The sequence below is a fragment of the Schistocerca serialis genome, chromosome 9 (genome assembly GCF_023864345.2).
Source record: "Schistocerca serialis cubense isolate TAMUIC-IGC-003099 chromosome 9, iqSchSeri2.2, whole genome shotgun sequence".
NCBI classification, from domain to species: Eukaryota; Metazoa; Arthropoda; class Insecta; order Orthoptera; family Acrididae; genus Schistocerca; species Schistocerca serialis.
In genome coordinates this window covers 299665310-299690205 of record NC_064646.1, presented here as the reverse complement: position 1 = coordinate 299690205, position 24896 = coordinate 299665310, and the positions used below count along the sequence as shown (strand labels likewise).

The 24896-nt window shown below is 43.5% G+C and overlaps 1 protein-coding gene across 1 annotated transcript in view; it reads left to right on the top strand.

The window, feature by feature from the left end:
• Window positions 1-3281: 3281 nt before the first annotated feature.
• Window positions 3282-24896, top strand: part of LOC126419565 (cytochrome P450 6l1-like) — an 89616-nt gene continuing 68001 nt past the window's right edge. The window contains exon 1 of the mRNA XM_050086753.1: window positions 3282-3529. Coding sequence (XP_049942710.1) covers window positions 3282-3529 — 248 coding nt within the window. The remainder of the gene's footprint in view (window positions 3530-24896) is intronic.

The window sequence follows — 24896 nt, the reverse complement described above, 5'->3', positions numbered from 1 at the left end:
GGCATTTTTTCCTTGTTTTAATCGATACTACCTCTCCAAAAATATGGAAAGCAAAGAGCTTGCAGAAGAAGTCCACCGATAGAGGTATCAGAACGATTTTAGCTGTTACCGTTCGACTCGATCGATTCTGGAGCAGGGTCCCCCACCTCAAACTGACAGATTTAACCTTCTCCATCATCCATGGAAGTTTGTCACTCGATTATACCATATATGTGTAAGGAGCAGTCACATGAAGACGAGACAGACGAAGAGAAGTAAGTAAACTGTTACTTATTTCAAAAGTAATCGCAATAACTGCTAATACATTTATTCCATTGTGAGACAGGTCGGTGAGTGCTTGTAAAAATGATAGCGGTTGTCTACGGAAACTTGATTGTTCCCAGGTGTGGACATTTTCGTTAGAAGGCCATGAATGTTGTTCGGTCGTTCCGCTGATGTACGCCAGTGTGTTACCACTAACACACTGGCGTACATCAGCGGAACGACGGAGACCAAAGTGAGAAGATGCACACATAGTAAACTTCGTTTACTTATCTTCATTTCCACATGATGATCCAGGGCAATATCCAGTAGAAGTCCTTGAGGTAGCCAAGTCCACAACAGTAACAGAGGCTGCATGATAGCCACTAGACTAGACTAGACTCCCTTAAATTGGCTCTGTGGTGGCACTGGCTGTGTAGGATGGTAGGGTGTCTCGGAGGCGACCGCAGATTGGTGGCTCGATCACATGGTCGCTGCCAATGTGGAAAGGCGCCACATGGTATCGATAGCACGCGGTATCACAAATGTCTTTCGTCAGGCTCCCACAATATGAAAATCTCATGACAAAAGATTGGGACTTCATGAAGGACGTGCTAGGTGGGTCCATGTGTTGCCAAGATTGTTTCGACTACGCGGCCAAAAGTTTCACTGGGAAACCCTTACACATTCTCCATACAACATTATCTCTCCCCATCCATCTCCATATATTTTGAGCCCTGAAGAGAGACTCGTGGCTGTCGATTTGCCTCAGACGGAAAGGCGCATGTTTGGGTACAATCGTGGTTCCCTAGGCAGCCACAAACATTTTTCCATGCAAGCACAGACAACCTTGCCACAAAGTGGGATAATGTATTAACAGTCATGGCGATTACTTTTGGAATAACAAACAGTTTACTTACTCTTCTTGCATATGTCACGTTTTCATTTGCCTTCCACGTATAAATACGTCACACCATTCGATAGAGTCAAACAGAATCCCTTACTGACAATTCCCAGCAACTTTATAAACGCCATAAAAATATTGTGACTAATAGAAATTATTTTGAAGGGGAATGAATCATACTTGTTTCGTGCCTTTAGTTTCCTAATACGGTTTACCAAACTTTTGAGATTTACATTGTATCTATTCGTTGTTTAGATTCTCCCTTTCGCTCTCATTATTTGCTAGAGAACAACGCCATATTCCTGTTTCTAACGTATACAAAATAATAATCGAAACACTTCTGGCACACGTGTCATTTGGCAAAATCGATGTTTTAAAATTCAGAACAGTTGCTTAAGGCGAATTTCGTGAGTGAGTAGGTATATCGTGAAACTGCTGCTAGACTGCAAAGTCTACATCAAGGTCCATGATACACTATGTTTCTGTTAAATGAATATCCCATTCCTATATGTAGTAGGTTGCAAGAATATTATCCCATATGGCAGTGAGTAGAAATTGTCACGTAAAATAGCTCCTGACATTTTGATTCACAATATCTCACCAAGGAAACGTTGAGTAATTTGATGGAGTAGATACGATGATCAGTAACAAATGATTTAAAATTCTTACTTGTATGCACATCCATTAACATAGGGTATACTATTTTACAAATTGTCTTTTCCCATGTTCCATTGTTCTTTTCGAAGTTGCATCCCCCATTGTACAAAGCTGCACATATCAAAAATCAAGTCTCAGTCAAAGTACGTAATATTGCGGCATTGCCGTTTTCGGCTTATTTTAATCATCATCATTTATGTAGCAAAAACGAAATAAAATGAAAATATATCGTGATTGCTCAAATGACAGTCGTATAACCCAATATAAAATAACTTTAAAAGTTGTGGCACAGTATATAATCACTCACACAAAATTGAAATAACTGCATACATTTTCCGTTCCGCACATCAGTACTCCTTCAGTACACATAGAGACTTCGTACACATTCGTCACTGCACGTACGTCAAACATTATGTGATTTTATAGTATAGACAAAGGCAACCTCTCCCTCCTGTCTGCAGACGCAAATGTGTCACCCATTGTGACAAGCGACATGTTAGTCACTGCATGTAAATAAAACAACTCTATGCGATATTTTTTCTCTGGTAACCCCACTGTGAAGCTATTTTGGACCCATAACTATTACTTTACCCTTGAGAACTTGTAAAAACGCTGCAGGGTTACATTAAAATTTACAAACCTTTCAAAATATAACTTTTACAAAATCCCTTCAAACGAATAAGCTGGATTTAATATCAATACACAAAGTTATCAATTAACATTTTGCTGTTATAACCAGGTATGTGCTGCTGCCAGCTCTTGCGTCTACTTGTGTCAAAAATTGTATTTGCAATAAGTTAAGCAATAATCCATTTACGGAAACCCAATCAGTTACGTTTAGAAAATTGTTGACTTTTCTACTGTTGGTGCATCTCTGATGTTCTCAGTTACAATGCTTATATTATCAACAAATGCATCTATGTTTGCATTACTAATGTGCCATGGGTATTACAAATGTCGTAGTAAAAATAATATTGGACCCATTATTGAACCCTGTGGCATACCTCTAGAATTTTTTCCTCTCCATCGGAAGATGATTACTTATCGAAACTGATTTAACTACTTAACATAACGCTCTGCATTATGTTAGTTAATTATGACATTGTTACTTGTCACCAATACCTGTAAAATTTACATTTCTCTGTAATATTATTTCGAAGAATGGTCAGATGTCTAACATTTAATGGAACCCATATAATTAATGTATTATATGTTGTATATTATTATATGTCCCTTAATTACAATGATAATCTTTGACTTAAAAAATTATTTGATGACTTCTCAAAGTCGAAAGATATTCATTAGTCTCGTGTCTGTTACACAGGGAGAAGCGAGAAGAATGGCTGTTGTGATGTGGTGCTGGATGGTGGCAGCTCTCGTGGTATTAGTGGGGCTGCTCTGCCGGTACATGATGCGGAACTTCAACTTTTGGAAGGATCGAGGGGTGCCCTATATGAGGCCGTGGCCATTCGTTGGCAATATGGGCACTGTGGTGGCTTGCAAAGAACACCTTGCAGACGTTGTCTTCCGGTGTTATCGACTGGCAGGAGATGTGCCCTTCAAAGGCATGTTTGCCTTTGACCAACCTTTCTTGATGGTCAAGGACCCAGAACTCGTGGGTCGTATCTTCGTTGCAGACTTCGGCACGTTCCACACTCGCAATTTCGAGGTCAACAGTGAGACTGATACTGTTTTCGCCAATTCGATTTTCGGTGCACAGGGTCGGAAGTAAGTACACTATATCTGTACTATATTAGTATAACTCTACTACTATTTTAGCGCAATGAGTAATAGACTAATCGTTTCGTTCGGTTGCAGGTATCATACACTTTGTTGTTGTTGTTGTTAAAAAATGTGTCCTGTCAATCAGTCATGGAAGTTTTCCACCTCAACTGCTTTTGACAAGCATTAATTTTATTGTCAGATGATGTAATAAAGTGAATACTTTCAACATGTCGATGCTGGAAAACTTCAGAATGTCTTTAAACTCTAAATTTTGTTTGCATTCTTCCAGGTCTTTTGTGTGGAAAATTCAGTCTGCTGTTTGATCATTTGTGTGAAAAACACATCCGGAAAGTTAAGTAGTACGTTACGACATAAATTGCAACATTTGTTGTTATAGAGTTTTCGCTTACCCATTATTCCAAAAAAAAAAAAAAATGGTTCAAATGGCTCTGAGCACTATGGGACTCAACTGCTGTGGCCATAAGTCCCCTAGAACTTAGAACTACTTAAACCTAACTAACCTAAGGACATCACACACATCCATGCCCGAGGCAGGATTCGAACCTGCGACCGTAGCGGTCGTGCGGTTCCAGACTGTAGCGCCTTTAACCACTCGGCCACTCCGGCCAGCACCCATTATTGCAGTCAACTGCAGTGGCAAACATACGAAGAACCGAAAAATTCCATGTGAAGGATGTAGAAATTATTTAATAACTTTTTACTCATTCTTTGTAACAGTTGATAGCTATTACTGGACTATTATTTTTAGCATTCTGTCTGAAGATGATTTGTGAATATATCTTCCCACTACGCCCTATCTCCCGGTTCTTTCTTCGTCACCTGTTGTTGCTTTCTTTTTCTCGAACTGTCTAGTAACAGGATTTTTTTTCGGGTCGTCTACAGGTTCATATCACACGCACACACACACACACACACACACACATAGAAGCTGAACATCATTTTCAGTCAGATTAGTTCTCTCGTCTTTCGGCGATCAATCAACCGTCGTTAATATGTTCCCGGTTAGCCACTAGCAACTTTACACACTGTTGCGGAAATTGAAAAAAAAAACCTCACCTCAATACAGTGTTGGATCCTCTGAAAAGGAGCACCAGTGTCCCTATCGAGCCTCACAGAAGCAATGTTACCAAATCACCCGTACTGTGTGTGGAGCCACGGTCAGAATTAGCCACATCTACCCGCCGTCGAGCCCACACTCCCATATGTTCTCAGTGACTTCTCTGTCGGAGCCGTCATAAATTGAAATACTCCTTTTGGCCATATTTTTCTCAACGCGTTTGTATCCACATCCACACCCATACTCGGCAAACCACTGTGAAATGCGTAGCATACAGCACTTCCCACTGTTGCAGTTATTATAGCTACATCCTTTTCCATTCATTTCGTTGGCGGGAGAAGAATGCCTAAACGTCTGTGTTCACTTTATTAAATCTTATTTCCGTGGTCTCTATGGGAACGATACGCGGGGAGCTGTGGTATATTCCTATATCCATCACTTAATGTTGGTCCCTGAAACTTTGTTAGCAGGCATTCACGGGTTAATTTGCGTCTACCTTCAAGCTTTTACCGGTTGAGTTTTCTTAACATTTCTGTGATGCTCTCTTAGTTCTCTCTCTAAAACATCCCGTGTTACTTCCCACACACTTGAGCTATACTCTGGGATGGGTCGCAAAAGTGTTTTGTACGCAATTTCCTCTGCAAACTGATAACATTTCCCTAGTATTCGAGCAATAAAGCGAATTCTTCCATTTGCTTTACCTACGATCGAGTCTATGTGATAGTTCCATTTCGTATCTCTCTAAACTGCTACAATCTGCTATATGTACGACTTTATAAATTCCAGGTGTGACACACTGATAGTGTAGTTACAGTGACAGTCACGTTTTTTTTTTTTTTTCGTTCGGCGAAGTGCACAATTTTACACTTATGAACGTTTAAACTAAGATTACAATCTTTGCACCACTTTGAAATCTTAGCACAATTTGACAGAACATTTGTGCAGCTTTTCCCAAACTATTCTTTTCTATACATAATTGCATAATCTACGAAATGTCAGAGGTTACGATTAATATTGTGGCAAGATCATTAATACACAACATAAAAAAGAAAGGTGCCAACACACAGCCTTGAGGCACACCTGAAGTTACTTCATCTGTCGATGACTACCGTAGGATAACATGCCGCGTCCTCCATACTAAGACATCCTCATCCAGTAACAAATTTCGCTTGATACCGCATTCGATTGTACTTTCTATAACAAGAGTAGGTACTTTACCGACTCAAATGCTTTTCGGATGGCAAGAAATACTACATCTACCTGACTGCTTTGATCCATGGTTTTGTGGATGTCATGTGAGAAAATCGCGAGTTGAGTTTCATATAATCGATGTTTTCGGAATCCATGTTGTCTGGCATCGAGGAGGTCATTCTGATCGAGATACCGCATTATGTTAGAGCTCATAATATGCTCTAAGATTCTACAACCAGTGGATGTCAATAATATTGTATGGTAGTTTATGTATCATTTCTGTTCACCCTTCTTGTAGATGGATGTGACATGTACTTTCCTTCAGCCACTGGACACGATTTTCTATTCAATGTCTACTATGATTAATAGTTAACTCGGACGCGTATTCCATGTACAATCTGACACATGGCAACAGGGTGTGGAACAGATGTTGCTTAAACTTCTCATCGATGCCTGTGTCATGAGTGAGGTAGGACAGTAAAGGCCATTTAAAGATAATCGTCGTTTGGTCTTGCCAGAGGCTTGCATATTTCTGACTCATTATTACGTCAGAGTGCCTCTGAGCTGGTGGTATTTGACTATTCTAGAACAAGGTGAAGGACACTACGTTAAGAAAAAACTAATACTACAATCCATTGTTTCCAAGTTTCTCAGGCTAACCGGGAAGGGTTCAGATAGTAGCACTACATAACTAAGTCCATAAATCTAAGCTGATGCTCCGTCTGACACTCACCTTCTCACTCAAATTTACTTTCTGCGATAAGTACTTTTAGCGATCAGACGCCTCAAGTATTTAAATTGGTCAACACTTCTTAAAGCCTATATTTACATTACAATCTTGCCGGCCGGAGTGACCGAGCCGTTTTAGGCGCTACCATCTGGAACCGCGTGACCACTACAGTCGCAGGTTCGAATCCTGCCACGGTCATGGATGTGTGTGATGCCCTTAGGTTAGTTAGGTTTAAGTAGTTCTCAGTTTCTAGGGGACTGATGACCTCAGAAGTTAAGTTCCACAGTTCTCAGTGCCATACATGACAATCTGTTGTTGTATTTTACTCTTCTATATTGTAACTAACTTTCTTACCGTGACTGTACCCTTATATGCATTGGACAAAAGTCACAGGATACATCGTAATATCGTGCGGACCTCCTTTTGCACGGCATAGTGCAGCAACTCGACGTAGCAGGGACTCAACAAGTCAATGGGAGTCCCCTGCAGAAATATAGAGCCATACTGCTTCTATGATGTCCATAATTGCCAAAGTGTTGCCAGTGCAGCATTTTGTGCTCGAACTGACCTCTCGATTATATCCCATAAACGTTCGATGGGATTTCTGTCAGGTTGTAACCTCCCAACAGATAAATTGTTTCTGTAACCTCGGAGTAAAAATGTGACTAGCCTCTCGATAAAATTGTGACTCATATATAACCTTTCAATAATTAACTGACTGTGAATCTAAACTGGTAAAAATGCTGCGTCATGGCCCTGAAAGATCATTCTGAACAAACTGAAAATTGTTAGCTTAATGAAGTCGCCGGATAACGCGTATACATCTGCTCCTATAAGAAACTTTTCTGTCACAGCCCAGTGCAATGCTGGCCACTACATTTTGTGATGTATAAAAAGAAACAACTGATTTTTCTTTACGATAATAGGGATGGCCATGGATAGGAGAAATTAGTAAAATATTTTAATTCAGATGAATGATTATCAAAAGTTATCTTTATAAGAAAGATTATTGTTAAAAGATTTTTAAAAACATTTACATGGGACTTGATATAACAATAGTACAAAATCAGTTGTTAAAAATTACATATGCGCACGGCTGCTTTTATCTTATACTACATCTATCAGGCACCGCCATCGCTCTCCACGACCGGCCCAACCACCCGACTGCCAGCTACTTTTCTACTACTACTGCTGACATTGCTCTCTGGTCTGCGATTCTATTGTAGCTTACATATAGCACACATCACGTGAGCATTCCATCGAAGTTACATCTGCTCGAGTGCGTTAGCAATAAATTCATTATTCATGGATTTCTTACATGGTGATCTCGATGGCCAAATCATTCCCTCAAACTGCCCAGAATATTCTGCGAACAACTGTGGGCTGATGACATGGCGCATTGTCATCCATAAAAATTCCATCTTTGTTTGGGAGCATGAAGTCCACGAATGGCCACAAACGGTCTCCAAGTAGCCCGAAATACTAGAGGCTGAAAATACCGCTTAAGTTGTAAATTTTCTTTATTATCACGAGCAGTTTCGGCCTCTCATAAGCCCATCCTCATGTGTCGCAACTGTGCTGTGGTCTCCGAGCGCATAGGTTGCACACCGCGCCTAGCACACGTTCACCGTGGCGCTCGGAGGCCACAGCACAGATGCGACGCCTGAGGATGGGCTTTCATAAGCCGGTCGTGATAATAAAGTAAATTGACAATAGAAGCGGTATTTTCAACCCCGGTGTATAGCTTAGTTGCGGATGTTCTTCCAACAAGATTGTTTGTAGCCCAAAATAAAAATTTCCATAGGACCAAGTTCATTCTCTGTAAATCAGCCCACCAGCTAACACAGTGCCTTGTTGACAACTTGGATTGATGGCTTCGTGTGGTCTGTGCCACACTCTCTCTACCATCATCTCTTATCAACAGAAATCGGTGCTCATCTCGCTAGGCCACGGTTTTCCAGTCGCCTAGCGATTAACTGATGTGACCACGAGCGCAGGAGAGGGTCTGCAGGTGATGTTACGCTGTTAGAAAAAGCACCCGCGTCGTTCGTTTGCGGCAAAAGACAACTAACGCCAAATTTCGTCGCACTGTCCTAAATGATACGTTTGTCGTACGTCCCAGAATGATGTCTGCGGTTATATCACGCAGTACTGCTTGTTTGTCAGCTCTGACAAGTCTACGCAATCGCCACTGCTCTCGGTTGTTAAGTGAAGGCTGTCTGCCACCGTGGTGTTCGTGGTGAGAAGTAATATCTGAAATTTGGTATTCTCTGCAAACTCTTGACACTGTGGACCTCGGAATATTGAATTCCCTGATTTTCGAAAAGGAATTTCGCATGCGTCCAGCTCTATCTACCATTTCGCTTTCAAAGCTTTGTCACTTCCCGTTGGGCGGCGAAAATCATGTCAGAAAGTTTTTCACGTGTAAAACTTGGATAAAAATGACAACTCTGCCAATACACTGACCTTTTATTCCTTGTGTACGTGATACCACTGACGTCTGTGTATGTGAATAGTCACATCAGTGTATATTGAACATACTTGCTGCTCCCTCTGTCTGTTCACCCCACCTTCCCACCTCTATCCGTCTACTTCTCCTCTCCACTCTCTGGCCCTTGATCTCCTCCTCCCCACATCTCTTTCCATCTCATCCTCCGCCTCTTCTTTCTCCACTTCACTATCCATCTACGCCTTCCACCTGCCTCATGCATCTCCTCCTCATCTTCCCCTTCTTCTATCCATTTTCCCTTCCCCCTCGCTCTGTCCATCCCCTCCATGCTCTTCAACCTGTCCCCAGCCATGCTCATTGGGACATGCAGCCCTGCAATGAAATTAATAAAGTAGGCGGATACTATCCCCACAACAGGACAAGCTACACATCACCGCTCAAAAATCGTTTATTTGTGCATGACATATAGGGCACAGTGCAAAGCATGTCGATATTACTTCAACACAATGTGACTGTCATGTAAGGCAGTCTACATGTTGGAGACCAGAAAACAAAAAATGGTTCAAATGGCTCTGAGCACTATGGGACTGAACTTCTGAGGTCATCAGTCCCCTAGAACTTAGAACTACTTAAACCTAACTAACCTAAGGACATCACACACATCCATGCCCGAGGCAGGAATCAGAAAACAGTTTCCTCCCCAAGATGGGTAGGCTTCATAGCAAAACAGGTTAATTCGGGAGGCTGACACCGTTTCCACACAACATTCCTGTCAAGCAGGGCAGCTTGTATACCCAGGGCTGAAGAAAAACGTTATTGCCCATATCTCCGCTGCTATTGGAGCTAAAAAATTAGAAATCCCACAGTGCTGCTACGCATGCAGACTGCTGTTGCTGTGCCAAATTTGAGTGAAATCGAACCAGGGGTTTGGGAAGAGATCCCAGACATATACACATACACTCTGCACTGTACACTCAAAGACAAAAAACAAAACACGCGCCATATGAATTATCCGAAAGTGATGGAAATCGGTGGATATGATGTACATATACAGAAGAAAAAGTGATTAAAACTTCTGCATAATTGGATTATTTATTCATGAGAGAGAGTCACAAATTAAGGGGTCAATAACATGTTGGTCCACCTCTGGCTCTTATGCAAGCAGTTATTCAGCTTGACATTGAATGACAGTGGCTGGATTCCTCCTAAGAGATGTTGCATCACATTCTGTCCAATTGGTGCATTAGATCATCAAAATTCTGAGCTGGTCGTAGGACTCTGCCCATAAGGCTCAAACGTTCTCAGTTGCTGGATCTCTCCCGAATTGAGAATGTTTGGAGCATTATGGCAGAGCCCTACGACCTGTTCGTGATTTTGACGATATAACACGTCAGTTGCACAGAATTTGGCAGAAAGTCCCTCAGGAGAGCGTCCAACAACTCAGTCAGTGAAAGCCAAATAACTGCTTGAAAAAGTATTGGAGGCAGAGCAACCAGTTATTTACTTGCTAAATTTCCGTCCCATTTGTATAATTCTTTTGTGGTGTATATAAGAGACTAATTTTCAGTTGTCTAAATTAACTGCACGTAAGATTTCATTCTGCTCCCATCTAACTATGTTCAACGAGTTTTATTCTTGCATTTTAAGGAGCGAAAGGCGTTAGTCCAGATAACAGGCTCGATGACTTTCCATACGAATTTAAAATCTCTTGTGCTTTCTGAGGCAACACTTTTCAGTTAAGCTCGCCGGACAAATTATTAGTCACTCAAGGGAGACATCACGCTAAATCGGTGAATTACAGCCTCTGGCCTTTATAGTAGCTTCAGTCCGGCGAAGAATAGAGTACAAATGTTTATTTAGTTACATCCAGGTAAAGCCACTCATTGATTATTATATTTCGTAGTGCTACAAGGCCTACGTTGCAGAGACATAGATTGATGCGTTTCACCTGCCGTTAAAAATATATATTTTGAGTAGGAATAATATTGGGTGACGCAGCACTCCAGTCTTGGTTCTGTAGGATGCTAGAATGTTCGTCAAAACAAGAAAGTATGTGTATGGCCGTGTGAAGACGACTGTGTCTTCTTGAGGGACGGGAGTGTCCACATCAGACTCACTTACGAAGTTGTAGAAGACAGAACTTGGTCTCGAAGGTGTAGAAGACAGACTTGGTCTCTTAGCAACGTTTGCTCGTAAACTGGTTAAGATTGATCCGCATTCGCTGACAGCAGCTGTTCGTAGCTGATCTGAAACTGACCATTACTGGCTAGGCGTGGCACTTTTTTCTGGTCCCTTTTGGTTTGGATCCATTTAGGACCACAGTTTTTATGCTGTGTTACATGGTGAGTGCTGCCTCATTCCTTGTAGACGTGTTGGAAAGTCTACGCTGATACACAATCAATCATTCACGCTATAGTCAAGTGCACCTCGAAACACTACAGTTCCTTTCATCCCGCCTGTCACATGTACAAGCCGACCCATCTTTTGCACTGAAACCATACAACCGTTTGCCACATACAGACTACTTCACTGCCATGACCTACCAGTTCCATTCCATTTATAACGCTCAAAATCTAGCAGAGCGCTCTCTTAAAGGCGTCAGTAATATCTTGACCGCTGAGCTTTACTACTCACGTAGACTGAACAGAAAGGGTGTAACAGGCAAAATCCTAATCACGCTTCTGTTTCTTCGCATGCACTCTGTTTTGTAACAGCCCAGATTTATATTAACTTGTGTCCCCTTAGAAATTAGGTATTTCGAAGCTAATTCCATACGAGAATTTTCCTGTCTTTCATCCATTTCAGCTGCGTAATACTTCTTACCACACATATTTGTTTCTTGGCGGTTATATTTATTCAGAGACATTCTCTTCATACCAGCTGCCTTTCCTACACTACTCCGATTCCTGAGATCAAACTCATCTTCTGGTTCTTACGTTCACGTGTATATAGGTCATGGCTATTCCTAGGCAGGAGTATAATGTGATAGTCTTATCCTGTCACCGATCCCCACGATTTCTGCTGGTTCTACAGAATAATTACAGCAACACATGATAGTCACTTAAATACTGTTCGTAGGATGAGTCATACTTCTCAGCACTTTCTCTGGGAATTCGTACAGCAGATTTAATGCCTGTAGTCGGCACCAGTATTCTCCTTTCGCTTTTGTCATTTATGGTTTCGTATTACTTCACTAATCAGTGTACCTCAACATTATGTCTTCACCTACCACATATTCCACTTACATTTGAATCTCTCTTAGCCTGTTCTTCCAATTTCCCTTTCTTTGTGGATATCTCATAACTGAAGAGTTCCTTTTTTTTATTCCGTGGAAGTATTGTTCCAGGCAAAGGAATACTATCATTCTCAACATTTGCCCTTAGATATCATCTTCAGTTTCGGTCGTTCTCCATTTTTTCCCTGTGTATTACAGTAATTGTCTTATCATCTACTAGGAATTTTTTATTCGTTGTACAGTCTCTTGTATTGTATTCTGCAATTTTAGACTTTCTTAGTTAGTTCCATTTACCTACATGTACTGCGTATGTTCAAGGTTTTAATACCACTTTATCCCACTTCCCAACGTTTCTGTTGAGTATGTGTACTGAGGCTTATTGTTTTTGTGGTAATCCTAAAAAAATTATCAAAAGAATTTCGTAAAAATGTAGCTGTCAACTCACTGTTCTTCTGTATCCAAACTTGTATGGATTGACGCATATGTTAAAGTCTAAAAGTGGTGGTGGTTAGTGTTTAACGTCCCGTCGACAACGAGGTCATTAGAGACGGAGCGCAAGCTCGGGTTAGGGAAGGATTGGGAAGGAAATCGGCCGTGCCCTTTCAAAGGAACCATCCCGGCATTTGCCTGAAACGATTTAGGGAAATCACGGAAAACCTAAATCAGGATGTCCGGAGACGGGATTGAACCATCGTCCTCCCGAATGCGAGTCCAGTGTGCTAACCACTGCGCCACCTCGCTCGGTAGTCTAAAAGTAACTCTGCTTCAGAAATGTTGTTAGACAAGAGTAAAATCATATTGATACCAGCAAATATCGTCTGTAATCTGATTTGAATATACCCTGAACTATGTATCAACAGTCATTAAGTAATGTTGTTGGAATGAGCAGCTAGGCGTCATTCGTCTGTCGTTTCTTTTTCGCAGTCTCCATACATTTCATAATTCAGTGCTTATGTTATTGCCCTACGGAACTATTTAAGTTCGCTATACTGTTAAGCTTTCGGTTTTTTTTCTTATGTTACATGTCATGTGTCAAAGTGTGCATAGTGACGACAACGATGTAGAGATATATTGGGAATACCCAACTTTTGGGTTGTTGTTGTTGTCTTCGGTCAGAAAACTTTGATGAAGCTCATATATTTTGTCCAACATTCATCATCTCTGAACAACTCCTTACAACCACACTCATTTGAACCTGCCTCCTATAATCAAACCTAGGTGTCCCACTAAAATTCATCCTCCCTCATACACACCCTTTAATCTGTTACACACATGGACGATTCCTAGGTGGCTCAGGATGTTCTATTAACCGATAGCTTCTGTTAGGCAAGCTAGCCCCAGTTCTATTCGCTACCTCCTCTTTAGCTATTAGATTAACCCATCTAATCTACAGCATTATTCTGTAGCTCCGCATTTAAAACAGACATATTCTCTTCATGTAAGAACTGCTTTTCGTCCACGTTTCGCTTCCGCACAACTCTACACTCCACACAAAAACCTACAGAAAAGACATCCTACTACTACAATTTATATTCTACGTTCTTCTTCAGAAACGCTTCTTGCTGTTGCCAGTCTGTATTTTATATCCTCTCTAGTTAAACCACCCTCTGTTATTTTGCTGCCCAAATACAACTCATAGCTTAATTGCAGAGTCTCATTTCCTAATCTAATTCCCTCACCATAGCGTAGTTTCATTCTACTGAAGTCTATTACCCTTCGTTTGCTTTTGTTGGTATTTATTTTGTAACCTCCTTTCATGACACTATCCACTCCATTGAATTGCTATGGCATATGTCGTCTCTGACGGAATGGCAATGTCATCAGTCAGCCTTAAAGCTTTAATTTCTTTTCCCTGAAGTTGAATTTCCTTTTCAAATTTGGTCTTTGCTTCCTTCAGTGCTTACTCCATGTACAGATTGAAAAACATGAAGAAGAGGCACCAGCCCTGCGTCACTCGCTTCTCAACCACTGCTTCATTTCCAAGTCCCCGTACTATTATAATTGCAGTTTGATTTTTCTAAAATTTGTCCACTCTTACTGCAGTAGTCTGATTTTTGGGAAAGTTGTAAATAACCTTTCACTGCCTCCATTTGATCTCTGCAAAATTTCAAAGAGAGGATTCTAGTCAACAATGTCAAAAGCTTCACCTAAATCTGCAAATACTATACATGTAGGACTGCCTTTCTTTAATCTGCCTTCTAGTATCAGTGGTAGTGTCAGATTGCCTCGCGTAGTCCTACACTTCTCCTCCCCCAGGCCGGCTTCAGACAGTTTTTCTTTCCTTCTGCAAATAATTCGTGTCAGTATTTTGCAACCACGACTTTTTCAACTGAAGGTTGCGGAGTATTCGCACCTAATAGCACCTGAGTTCTTTGGAATGGGAATTATAACATTTTGCAGAATATCTATATTCAGATTAAGATATTTTTCTGTCAGAACATCAATGTTATCGACACTTTCCCCCGACACATCGGGCTTTTATATATCTATGTAAAGATGTTCGCAAATTCGTGTTATAAACTTCTAGGACTTGTGGAGGGGAGTGAGTACATAAATTTTGAATAGCAACCCACGTTCGGAAACGCACCGTTTCCGTTCCATGGCGGTTCCAGTTCAAATGTTTAACTCATTCGCTTCTACACTCCTGGAAATTGAAATAAGAACACCGTGAATTCATTGTCCCAGGAAGGGGAAACTTTATTGACACATTCCTAGGGTCAGATACATCACATGATCACACGGACAGAACCACAGGCACATAGACACAGGCAACAGAGCATGCACAATGTCGGCACTAGTACAGTGTATATCCACCTTTCGCAGCAATGCAGGCTGCTATTCTCCCATGGAGACGATCGTAGAGATGCTGGATGTAGTCCTGTGGAACGGCTTGCCATGCCATTTCCACCTGGCGCCTCAGTTGGACCAGCGTTCGTGCTGGACGTGCAGACCGCGTGAGACGACGCTTCATCCAGTCCCAAACATGCTCAATGGGGGACAGATCCGGAGATCTTGCTGGCCAGGGTAGTTGACTTACACCTTCTAGAGCACGTTGGGTGGCACGGGATGCATGCGGACGTGCATTGTCCTGTTGGAACAGCAAGTTCCCTTGCCGGTCTAGGAATGGTAGAACGATGGGTTCGATGACGGTTTGGATGTACCGTGCACTATTCAGTGTCCCCTCGACGATCACCAGTGGTGTACGGCCAGTGTAGGAGATCGCTCCCCACACCGTGATGCCGGGTGTTGGCCCTGTGTGCCTCGGTCGTATGCAGTCCTGATTGTGGCGCTCACCTGCACGGCGCCAAACACGCATACGACCATCATTGGCACTAAGGCAGAAGCGACTCTCATCGCTGAAGACGACACGTCTCCATTCGTCCCTCCATTCACGCCTGTCGCGACACCACTGGAGGTGGGCTGCACGATGTTGGGGCGTGAGCGGAAGACGGCCTAACGGTGTGCGGGACCGTAGCCCAGCTTCATGGAGACGGTTGCGAATGGTCCTCGCCGATACCCCAGGAGCAACAGTGTCCCTAATTTGCTGGGAAGTGGCGGTGAGGTCCCCTACGGCACTGCGTAGGATCCTACGGTCTTGGCGTGCATCCGTGCGTCGCTGCGGTCCGGTCCCAGGTCGACGGGCACGTGCACCTTCCGCCGACCACTGGCGACAACATCGATGTACTGTGGAGACCTCACGCCCCACGTGTTGAGCAATTCGGCGGTACGTCCACCCGGCCTCCCGCATGCCCACTATGCCCTCGCTCAAAGTCCGTCAACTGCACATACGGTTCACGTCCACGCTGTCGCGGCATGCTACCAGTGTTAAAGACTGCGATGGAGCTCCGTATGCCACGGCAAACTGGCTGACACTGACGGCGGCGGTGCACAAATGCTGCGCAGCTAGCGCCATTCGACGGCCAACACCGCGGTTCCTGGTGTGTCCGCTGTGCCGTGCGTGTGATCATTGCTTGTACAGCCCTCTCGCAGTGTCCGGAGCAAGTATGGTGGGTCTGACACACCGGTGTCAATGTGTTCTTTTTTCCATTTCCAAGAGTGTATCTTTACTGTATCGGAGATCCACAGGCATTCAATAGGTCTCGCAACAAGGCAGACATTAAAATCTGGCGTAATATATGTCATCCTGTGCCGGCTTTTGTGGCCGAGCGGTTCTAGGCGCTTCAGTCCGGAACCGTGCGACTGCTACCGTCGCAGGTTCGAATCCTGCCTCGGGCATGGATGTGTGTGATGTTCTATGGTTAGTTAGGTTTAAGTAGTTCTAAGTTCTAGGGGACTGATGACCTCAAATGTTAAGTCCCATAGTGCTCAGAGCCATTTGAACCATTGTCATCCTGTCTATCCAGTTGCATACCAGGACAAGCAATTCTGAGACTTTCCTGTTTCCCTCAGCATCTGAACGGAGACCGTCGTAGAACGGATAGGTACGTTTCTGGACATGGCTTCCTAGTCAAAATATTATGTACTCCGTCTCCTCTACAAATTCTACAATCCTGTAGCGGAAATTTCTGAACACCCTGTATACTTTTACTGAGTACTGTATGTAAGTAATCGATGTTTTTTAGCTAACCGCTCAGAGGAACTTTGTAGTTAATAAAGAAGATTGGAGGCACTGTTATATTCATAAAACGCTTAATAAATACCAGTGATCCTTTGCCGAAAGAGCCAAAAAGCAGAGGAGTGTTATAAGGAAAAACCTAGAAAACAGTACGGGACGTGAGTTCATGTTGCAACTCCACATTGTACATGACATAATAATTTTTGGTTTAGTCATATTCTGTTAGCAGCGTTCTCGTTCTTAGGATTGAATCTTTGCCCATGCTACTAAGTAGTTGGAAAGAAATGACGAATTTATCACAGACTTAGAGCGGTGGATAAGATAATGGTTAAGAAAAAACATAATTCACTGTTTCTTTTCCCTTCACAATGACTTTTTCTCTTCCAATGTTTTCTTTCTTACTTAGAGGAAAGTGATATACTTTCCAGAATCTGTTATACTTCGTTAGTTAATTAGTTCCATCTTTCCTGAATAACTGCCCAGATTTACGACGAAATGGTGCACAACGAGATTTCTGTCGAAATAGTGTAGAATGAGTCAGCTTACAGGCTCCTTGCTCATATTTTGTGTGTATTGTTACATGCAGACAGTTAACTGATTCCTTATTAACAAGTGACTTCAATGTAATAATAATAATTAGTCATTATTTTCACAATAAAAGTGAAGCTCTTTGTTCCCTAGACTAACATTCTACTAGTTGTAATGAAAAATGCATCTGCACAATTGAATGAGTTGTCCAGAAGACCCGATTTCTAGTAAAACTTACTGTTACCTTTACTACGTATCAGACAAATTATGTTTTTTGGCAACAAAGTGAACTCATTTATAATCCACTGACTTGACCGGTATATTAGTTGCAGAACGTTAAGAGATTTTTCTAATTTTTTCTAGTCTTCAAATTCAGTGTTAAAATAGGTAACTAGTGTTTCTGCGAATGTTATCTTAATTGTTAACGGGGCTCATTGGAACATTCACTTAAGATTAGTAATTTGGGAATGGGGGGGGGGGAGGAGGAAGGATCTTGGAAGGAACAACCACTCACTAACCTCATTACTCCAGGTGCTGTGATAATGTAATAGTCTGCCATGGGGAATTACAGGTTCCCCGGGGATGTTCTCTATATTATATCTCAATGTTCTCGTTTCTTTTTTTTTTCAGGTGGAAAATAATGCGGTATAAACTGGTGCCAGCTTTCAGTTCTGGTAAAATGAAAAAAATGTTTCCTCTTGTCGATGACGTCGGGAAAGATCTAGTCCAAAATATCCAGAAAGCTGTGAGAGAAGGTACGAACTGTTTCTTTATTTACGCCCACTTCTGTGTTCAGGCAAACCTTTCGTAGGATAATTCGTGTGTTCACTGTTCTGTTTCTTACTGCAGCGTTACTCAGGCCATTTAATTTGACTATTGAAACGTATTTATTTTCGGTAAATAATGCATGGTCTGATTGCCAACCGAAGTTTAATCGCGAAAGTACTTCATTAACTTATCGAAACAGTCGATCGTAACCTAAAGAGGTGTGGCAGTTAAAAAATACTGTTTCGTCTTAACGACTTGGGTGTCGACGTGATGTTAAACTATTTTCCTTCGTTCGTCATTCCTTATATACGTAATGATTCGGCTGAAGCTTGTAATTTACGTGACATCTGGCAAATCGTTACAGACATAGACTGGCATAATTAACCTCCACAGTGATTACAAGGGCTCTGGGAATTATGTTTAATTTAATAACCCTTTAATTGTGTACATATCACGAGGGTTCTTTTTACTTTCACACATGCCGAATGTGTTATTAATGAAAATAGTTCTTTTATGATTCTCGTGCAATTATGTGACGGGAAATCAGTATTAAATTGCACAAGCTACAGATAGTTTTCCTTCCACCCCCACCCCCCAACCTCCCCCGAATAAGATCGACCTTCTAGAATAGTATCAAAAAAAATGGCTCTGAGCACTATGGGACTCAACTGCTGTGGTCATAAGTCCCGTAGAACTTAGAACTACTTAAAACTAACTAACCTAAGGACATCACACACATCCATGCCCGAGGCAGGATTCGAACCTGCGACCGTAGCGGTCGTGCGGTTCCAGACTGTAGCGCCTTTAACCGCTCGGCCACTCCGGCCGGCAGAATAGTATCAGTTCCTACAACAAGCATGTAAGTCTTTCTAAAATATGTATACAAAATGACTATGAGTTCAACTACACTATGTCTTGCACGCAACCTCTGCTGCAAAAGGTTACCATTTGAGACGAGCCATCCGCACTTGAACTGATCTGGCGTTTTATGTTATCTGATATGTAGCAGTATGCGCTTACAAATATCGCCCTTTGTCTGTACCACTGGAGAAAAAAGATGCTGCTGTCAGGTTTGGAGAACAAACTGGCTATTTAAAGGCTCTCGCAGCTAAATCCAGCTCTGAGAAAACGTTTGTTCACCATGTACAACGATTTGCTCCACCTGCTGCAAAGACAGCATACAGGTACCACATGTTCATTTGTAATAGCATCTCCTCTGATTTTGGCGGAATATACACTCCTGGAAATGGAAAAAAGAACACATTGACACCGGTGTGTCAGACCCACCATACTTGCTCCGGACACTGCGAGAGGGCTGTACAAGCAATGATCACACGCACGGCACAGCGGACATACCAGGAACCGCGGTGTTGGCCGTCGAATGGCGCTAGCTGCGCAGCATTTGTGCACCGCCGCCGTCAGTGTCAGCCAGTTTGCCGTGGCATACGGAGCTCCATCGCAGTCTTTAACACTGGTAGCATGCCGCGACAGCGTGGACGTGAACCGTATGTGCAGTTGACGGACTTTGAGCTAGGGCGTATAGTGGGCATGCGGGAGGCCGGGTGGACGTACCGCCGAATTGCTCAACACGTGGGGCGTGAGGTCTCCACAGTACATCGATGTTGTCGCCAGTGGTCGGCGGAAGGTGCACGTGCCCGTCGACCTGGGACCGGACCGCAGCGACGCACGGATGCACGCCAAGACCGTAGGATCCTACGCAGTGCCGTAGGGGACCGCACCGCCACTTCCCAGCAAATTAGGGACACTGTTGCTCCTGGGGAATCGGCGAGGACCATTCGCAACCGTCTCCATGAAGCTGGGCTACGGTCCCGCACACCGTTAGCCCGTCTTCCGCTCACGCCCCAACATCGTGCAGCCCGCCTCCAGTGGTGTCGCGACAGGCGTGAATGGAGGGACGAATGGAGACGTGTCGTCTTCAGCGATGAGAGTCGCTTCTGCCTTGGTGCCAATGATGGTCGTATGCGTGTTTGGCGCCGTGCAGGTGAGCGCCACAATCAGGACTGCATACGACCGAGGCACACAGGGCCAACACCCGGCATCATGGTGTGGGGAGCGATCTCCTACACTGGCCGTACACCACTGGTGATCGTCGAGGGGACACTGAATAGTGCACGGTACATCCAAACCGTCATCGATCCCATCGTTCTACCATTCCTAGACCGGCAAGGGAACTTGCTGTTCCAACAGGACAGTGCACGTCCGCATGTATCCCGTGCCACCCAACGTGCTCTAGAAGATGTAAGTCAACTACCCTGGCCAGCAAGATCTCCGGATCTGTCCCCCATTGAGCATGTGTGGGACTGGATGAAGCGTCGTCTCACGCGGTCTGCACGTCCAGCACGAACGCTGGTCCAACTGAGGCGCCAGGTGGAAATGGCATGGCAAGCCGTTCCACAGGACTACATCCAGCATCTCTACGATCGTCTCCATGGGAGAATAGCAGCCTGCATTGCTGCGAAAGGTGGATATACACTGTACTAGTGCCGACATTGTGCATGCTCTGTTGCCTGTGTCTATGTGCCTGTGGTTCTGTCAGTGTGATCATGTGATGTATCTGACCCCAGGAATGTGTCAATAAAGTTTCCCCTTCCTGGGACAATGAATTCACGGTGTTCTTATTTCAATTTCCAGGAGTGTATTATGCTAGGAAATCGATATACTAACTAATTATAACTAACTAACTCCTCCCGAACAGGCAATGAGGGCCCAACGTTACTGACCGGCCGCTGTGCATCCTCAGCCCATAGGCGTCACTAGATGCGGATATGGTGGGGCACGTGGTCAGCACACCGCTCTCCCGGCCGTATGTCAGTTTCCGAGACTGGAGCCGCTACTCAGTTTGCCCCACAAGAGCTGAGTGCACCCCGCTTGCCAACAGCGCTCGGCAGACCGGATGGTCACCCATCCAAGTGCTAGCCCAGGTACTGCTCATGAGTGTAGAACGTCTGATGCTCTTGTTAATACTCGTACTTCTGTATTTATTGGTAGAATTGTTCGGTTATCTACATCTAGAAGTCGAAATCCGTCGTTTTCTAGGTCTTGTTCTGGTGTTATATAAGTGTCAAATTCTACGTCTATAAAGTCTGAATATTCGTATCTTCAGTATCATTGTCGCCCAATAGTTTTAATTGTGATTATTGCATCTACTGAATCATCAAGTAAATATAGTAGTCGTAATGATGGAACTGCAATAAAAATTAGTGTAATTGCTGGTAATGCTGTTCAGATTGTTTCAATTAAATGTCCGTGAAGTATGTTTCGGTTTGTATAGGCAATAAATAATATATAACAGCGCTGAACTTCGGTGATCTGACGGGCACCGGTGTTACCAGTGCGGCAAGGCCGTTGGTGAAATTGATATACACTGACAGAAAAAAACATTGCAACACCAAGAAAGAGTTGTGCGATATGAAAGGATGTTGGTAGGCTTGATTCTACATCTAAAAGATGACGTCTATTCAAACTTCGCACCAAGCACATAAAAATGACACTAGCAGTACTACTATGAGAATACAAATAAGGTTTCCTTTAAATACTCGCAGCAACGGTCGTGACCGTTAATTACCTTTAAGATTGGACGTGGTGAGTTGATGTTAGACAAGAATGCCTTTAAGACGACAAAGATGTCGTTATCAACACCTCACCGACTTTGAAAGAGGTCGCGTAATACAGCAACGAGAAGCTCTGCGATACTGCAGGAAGACTTGGCACGAATGTTGCCACTGTGATGGCGGTCGGCGATGGTCACGGGAATGTACGGTCTCAAAAAGACCGGTTTCCGGACGGCCACGTGACACTACACAGAGGGAAGACCATCGTGTTCGGCGTATGGCTCTGACGCAACGTATTGCCCCCGCAGCAGCAATTTGAGGAGCAGTTGGCACTACAGCAACACAACAACCTGTTATAAATCGGTTATTTCAATAACAACTTCGTGCCAGACGTCCTGTAGTGTGCAATTCACTGGCACCAAACCACCGCCATTTGCGACTTCATTGGTGTCAAGCGAGAGCACATTGCTGGACAGGATATAAGTGTGTTGTGTTTTGCGAGAAAGCTCCTACTTCTGTGCCAGTGATAGCCGTGTTTTGGTTAGGAGGAGGCCATTTGAGGGCCTGCGTGGTAGAAACACTGGATCTACCCCTGGAGTTATCGTCTGCGGGTGCGCGTTCGTATGGCAGTAGGAGCGTTCTCGTGATTGTCCCACCAATACTGACTGCATACGAGGGCGGTTCAGAAAGTAACCTTCGATTGGTCACAGTGCGGGTTGTGGGGGGAGTAGCGACGCCATCTGTGCGTTCACGCACTCAACAGGTCAGTCGGCATCAAGCCGTGGTCGAGTGAACGTCGTACCTGCGCTAGTTTAGTTTTTGTGGCAGTTTGAAATGTGTGCTGCAATAGAAAACCCCGCCAAATGTGAAGTGCGTGCTGTCATAAGGTTTTTTACAGCCAAAGGATATTCTGCAGCAGCTATTCATCGTGAGATTTGTGCCGTGTACCGACCAAGAGTTATGAGTGAAGGAGTTGTCCGTGAATGGGTACGTTTATTTAAAAGTGGACGAGAAAACGTTCATGATGAAGAGAGGAGTGGTAGACCATAATTGGTGACTGACGAACTCGTTCAGACAGTTGATGCAAAAGTTCGTGAAAATCGACGTTTCTCAATGTCGGAGTTGTCTACTGGTTTTCCACAGATTTCTAAGACTCTCTTGTACGAGATAGTGACAGCAAGATTGGGTTACCGTAAGTTCTGTGCACGATGGGTGCCCAAAATTCTTACCGACCACCACAAAACTCAAAGAATGGCCTCTGCATTAGACTTTCTGTCACGTTATGAGGACGAAGGAGAACCATTGTTAAACAGAATCGTGACTGGTGACGAAACCTGGATTAAGTACGTGAACCCTGAGACAAAAGAACAATCAAAGATGTGGGCACATTCAAATTCGCCTACCAAACCGAGAAAAGCCTCGCAAGATTTTTCTGCCAGAAAACTGATGGCAACGGTGTTTTGGGATGCCAAAGGGGTGTTGTTGGTTGAATTCATGGAACGTGGTACGACCATTAATCAAGACGTGTACTGTGAAACAATAAAAAAGTTACGACGGGCTATACAGAACAAACGCCGTGGTATGCTGACTTCCAGTATCGTTTTTTTGCACGATAACGCCTGTCCTCACTCTGCTCGCAGAACAACGGCCCTCCTTGAGTCCTTCAAGTGGGACGTTATCAACCATCCACCTTACAGCCCAGACCTGGCGCCAAGTGATTATCACCTCTTCATGCATTTGAAGAAATGGCTGGGGTCACAGCGGTTTGATGACGACGAAGAGCTCAAAGATGCGGTCACAGGCTGGCTCCAGGCACAAGCGGGTGATTTTTATGCAGAAGGAATTTCAAAGCTTGTGAAGAGATACGATAAGTGCCTCAATCGCTATGGAGACTATGTAGAAAAATAGTGCAAAGATGTAGTTGTAAGATGTATATATTAAAATATTTTTATTTAACTTGGTGTATTTTTTTAAATCAACCGGAGGTTACTTTCTGAACGGCCCTCGTATTTATACGTCAGTCTGGTGATTCGTCCTGCTGTGCTGTCATTCGTGAACAGTATTCCAGGATGTTCATCTGGTATGAGACGTTCCCAGGGGGTCCAGTGGGGGCCAAACCGCACAATAACCATGGGTTCAGTGTGGGGCGGCGGTGAGGTGGGTGGACTGCTGTGGCCTGTTGTGGGGTTGTGTACAACTGAGAGCTACGGCGGGACGAAGCCTCTCCGTCGTTTCTAAGTCCCCAGTTTAATACACCAATACACAACTGCTACTGTTCATAACGTCTCTCATTAAGTAGTATAAGTGCAAATGTTAAAAGTAATATATAATTCAGTTGAACTGCTTTTAGTGTGTAGAGTTTGTGTAATACAAAAGAGATTTTTGTCTCGCTGCAGTCGCCTCATTACTGTAATGAAATGGGCGTGGCTGTTTTATTTATATACCATAAGTAAGATTTTTTCATATAGAAATAATCTTGAGCAACGGCTTGCAAGTATGTTAAGTTAGAATCCATCTCTGAGACTTCCCAACACACTTAATAGTCGCTCTCCCATCCCGAAAACACCTTCCCACTCCAGTATCTACAGTGCCTGACTCGATGGGCTCCATTCATGCCGAATGGCAATTACTCACATGTGAAAGTTTTCACGGTCGTATTAGCACAGAGATGTTAGACTATCTGATCAAAAGTATCCGGACACCTATTAGTGGATATTAATATAGGGGTGTGTCCACCTATCGCCTTCGTGATGGCTTCGCTGGACAATTCCGGCCGGGACTGTGGGCAGGAGTGTCAACTTCAGGAACGTTATTGTCTTCAAAAATTGCCTTACAAATGTTGCTTTGTCAGGGTGCATGTCCAGCTGATAAACTCATCGCCTCCGAAATGTTCCTCCACTCTGCACGCTACACAGTGATGTAAAATGTGTTCACATCCTTCCCCATTTAGAGTTTAAGCCCAAATGGGGGTCAAACCCCAACGTCATATCCTAACACCACATCCTCTGTGCTTCACTGTTGGCGCTATACATGATGGAAAGTAACTTCTGCAGGTATTCGCCAAAGCCAAAACCTTCCATTGGACTGCCAAAGTCTGTATCATCATTCGTCAGTCCAAATCACTCGTTCCCATTAATCCACCCTCCATCTGTGTCACTCTTTCCACCACCGCAAGCATCGCTCCCCATGATCTACAAAAATGTGTGGTTCATGAGGAGCTGCTCGAGCATTTTACTCCATTGT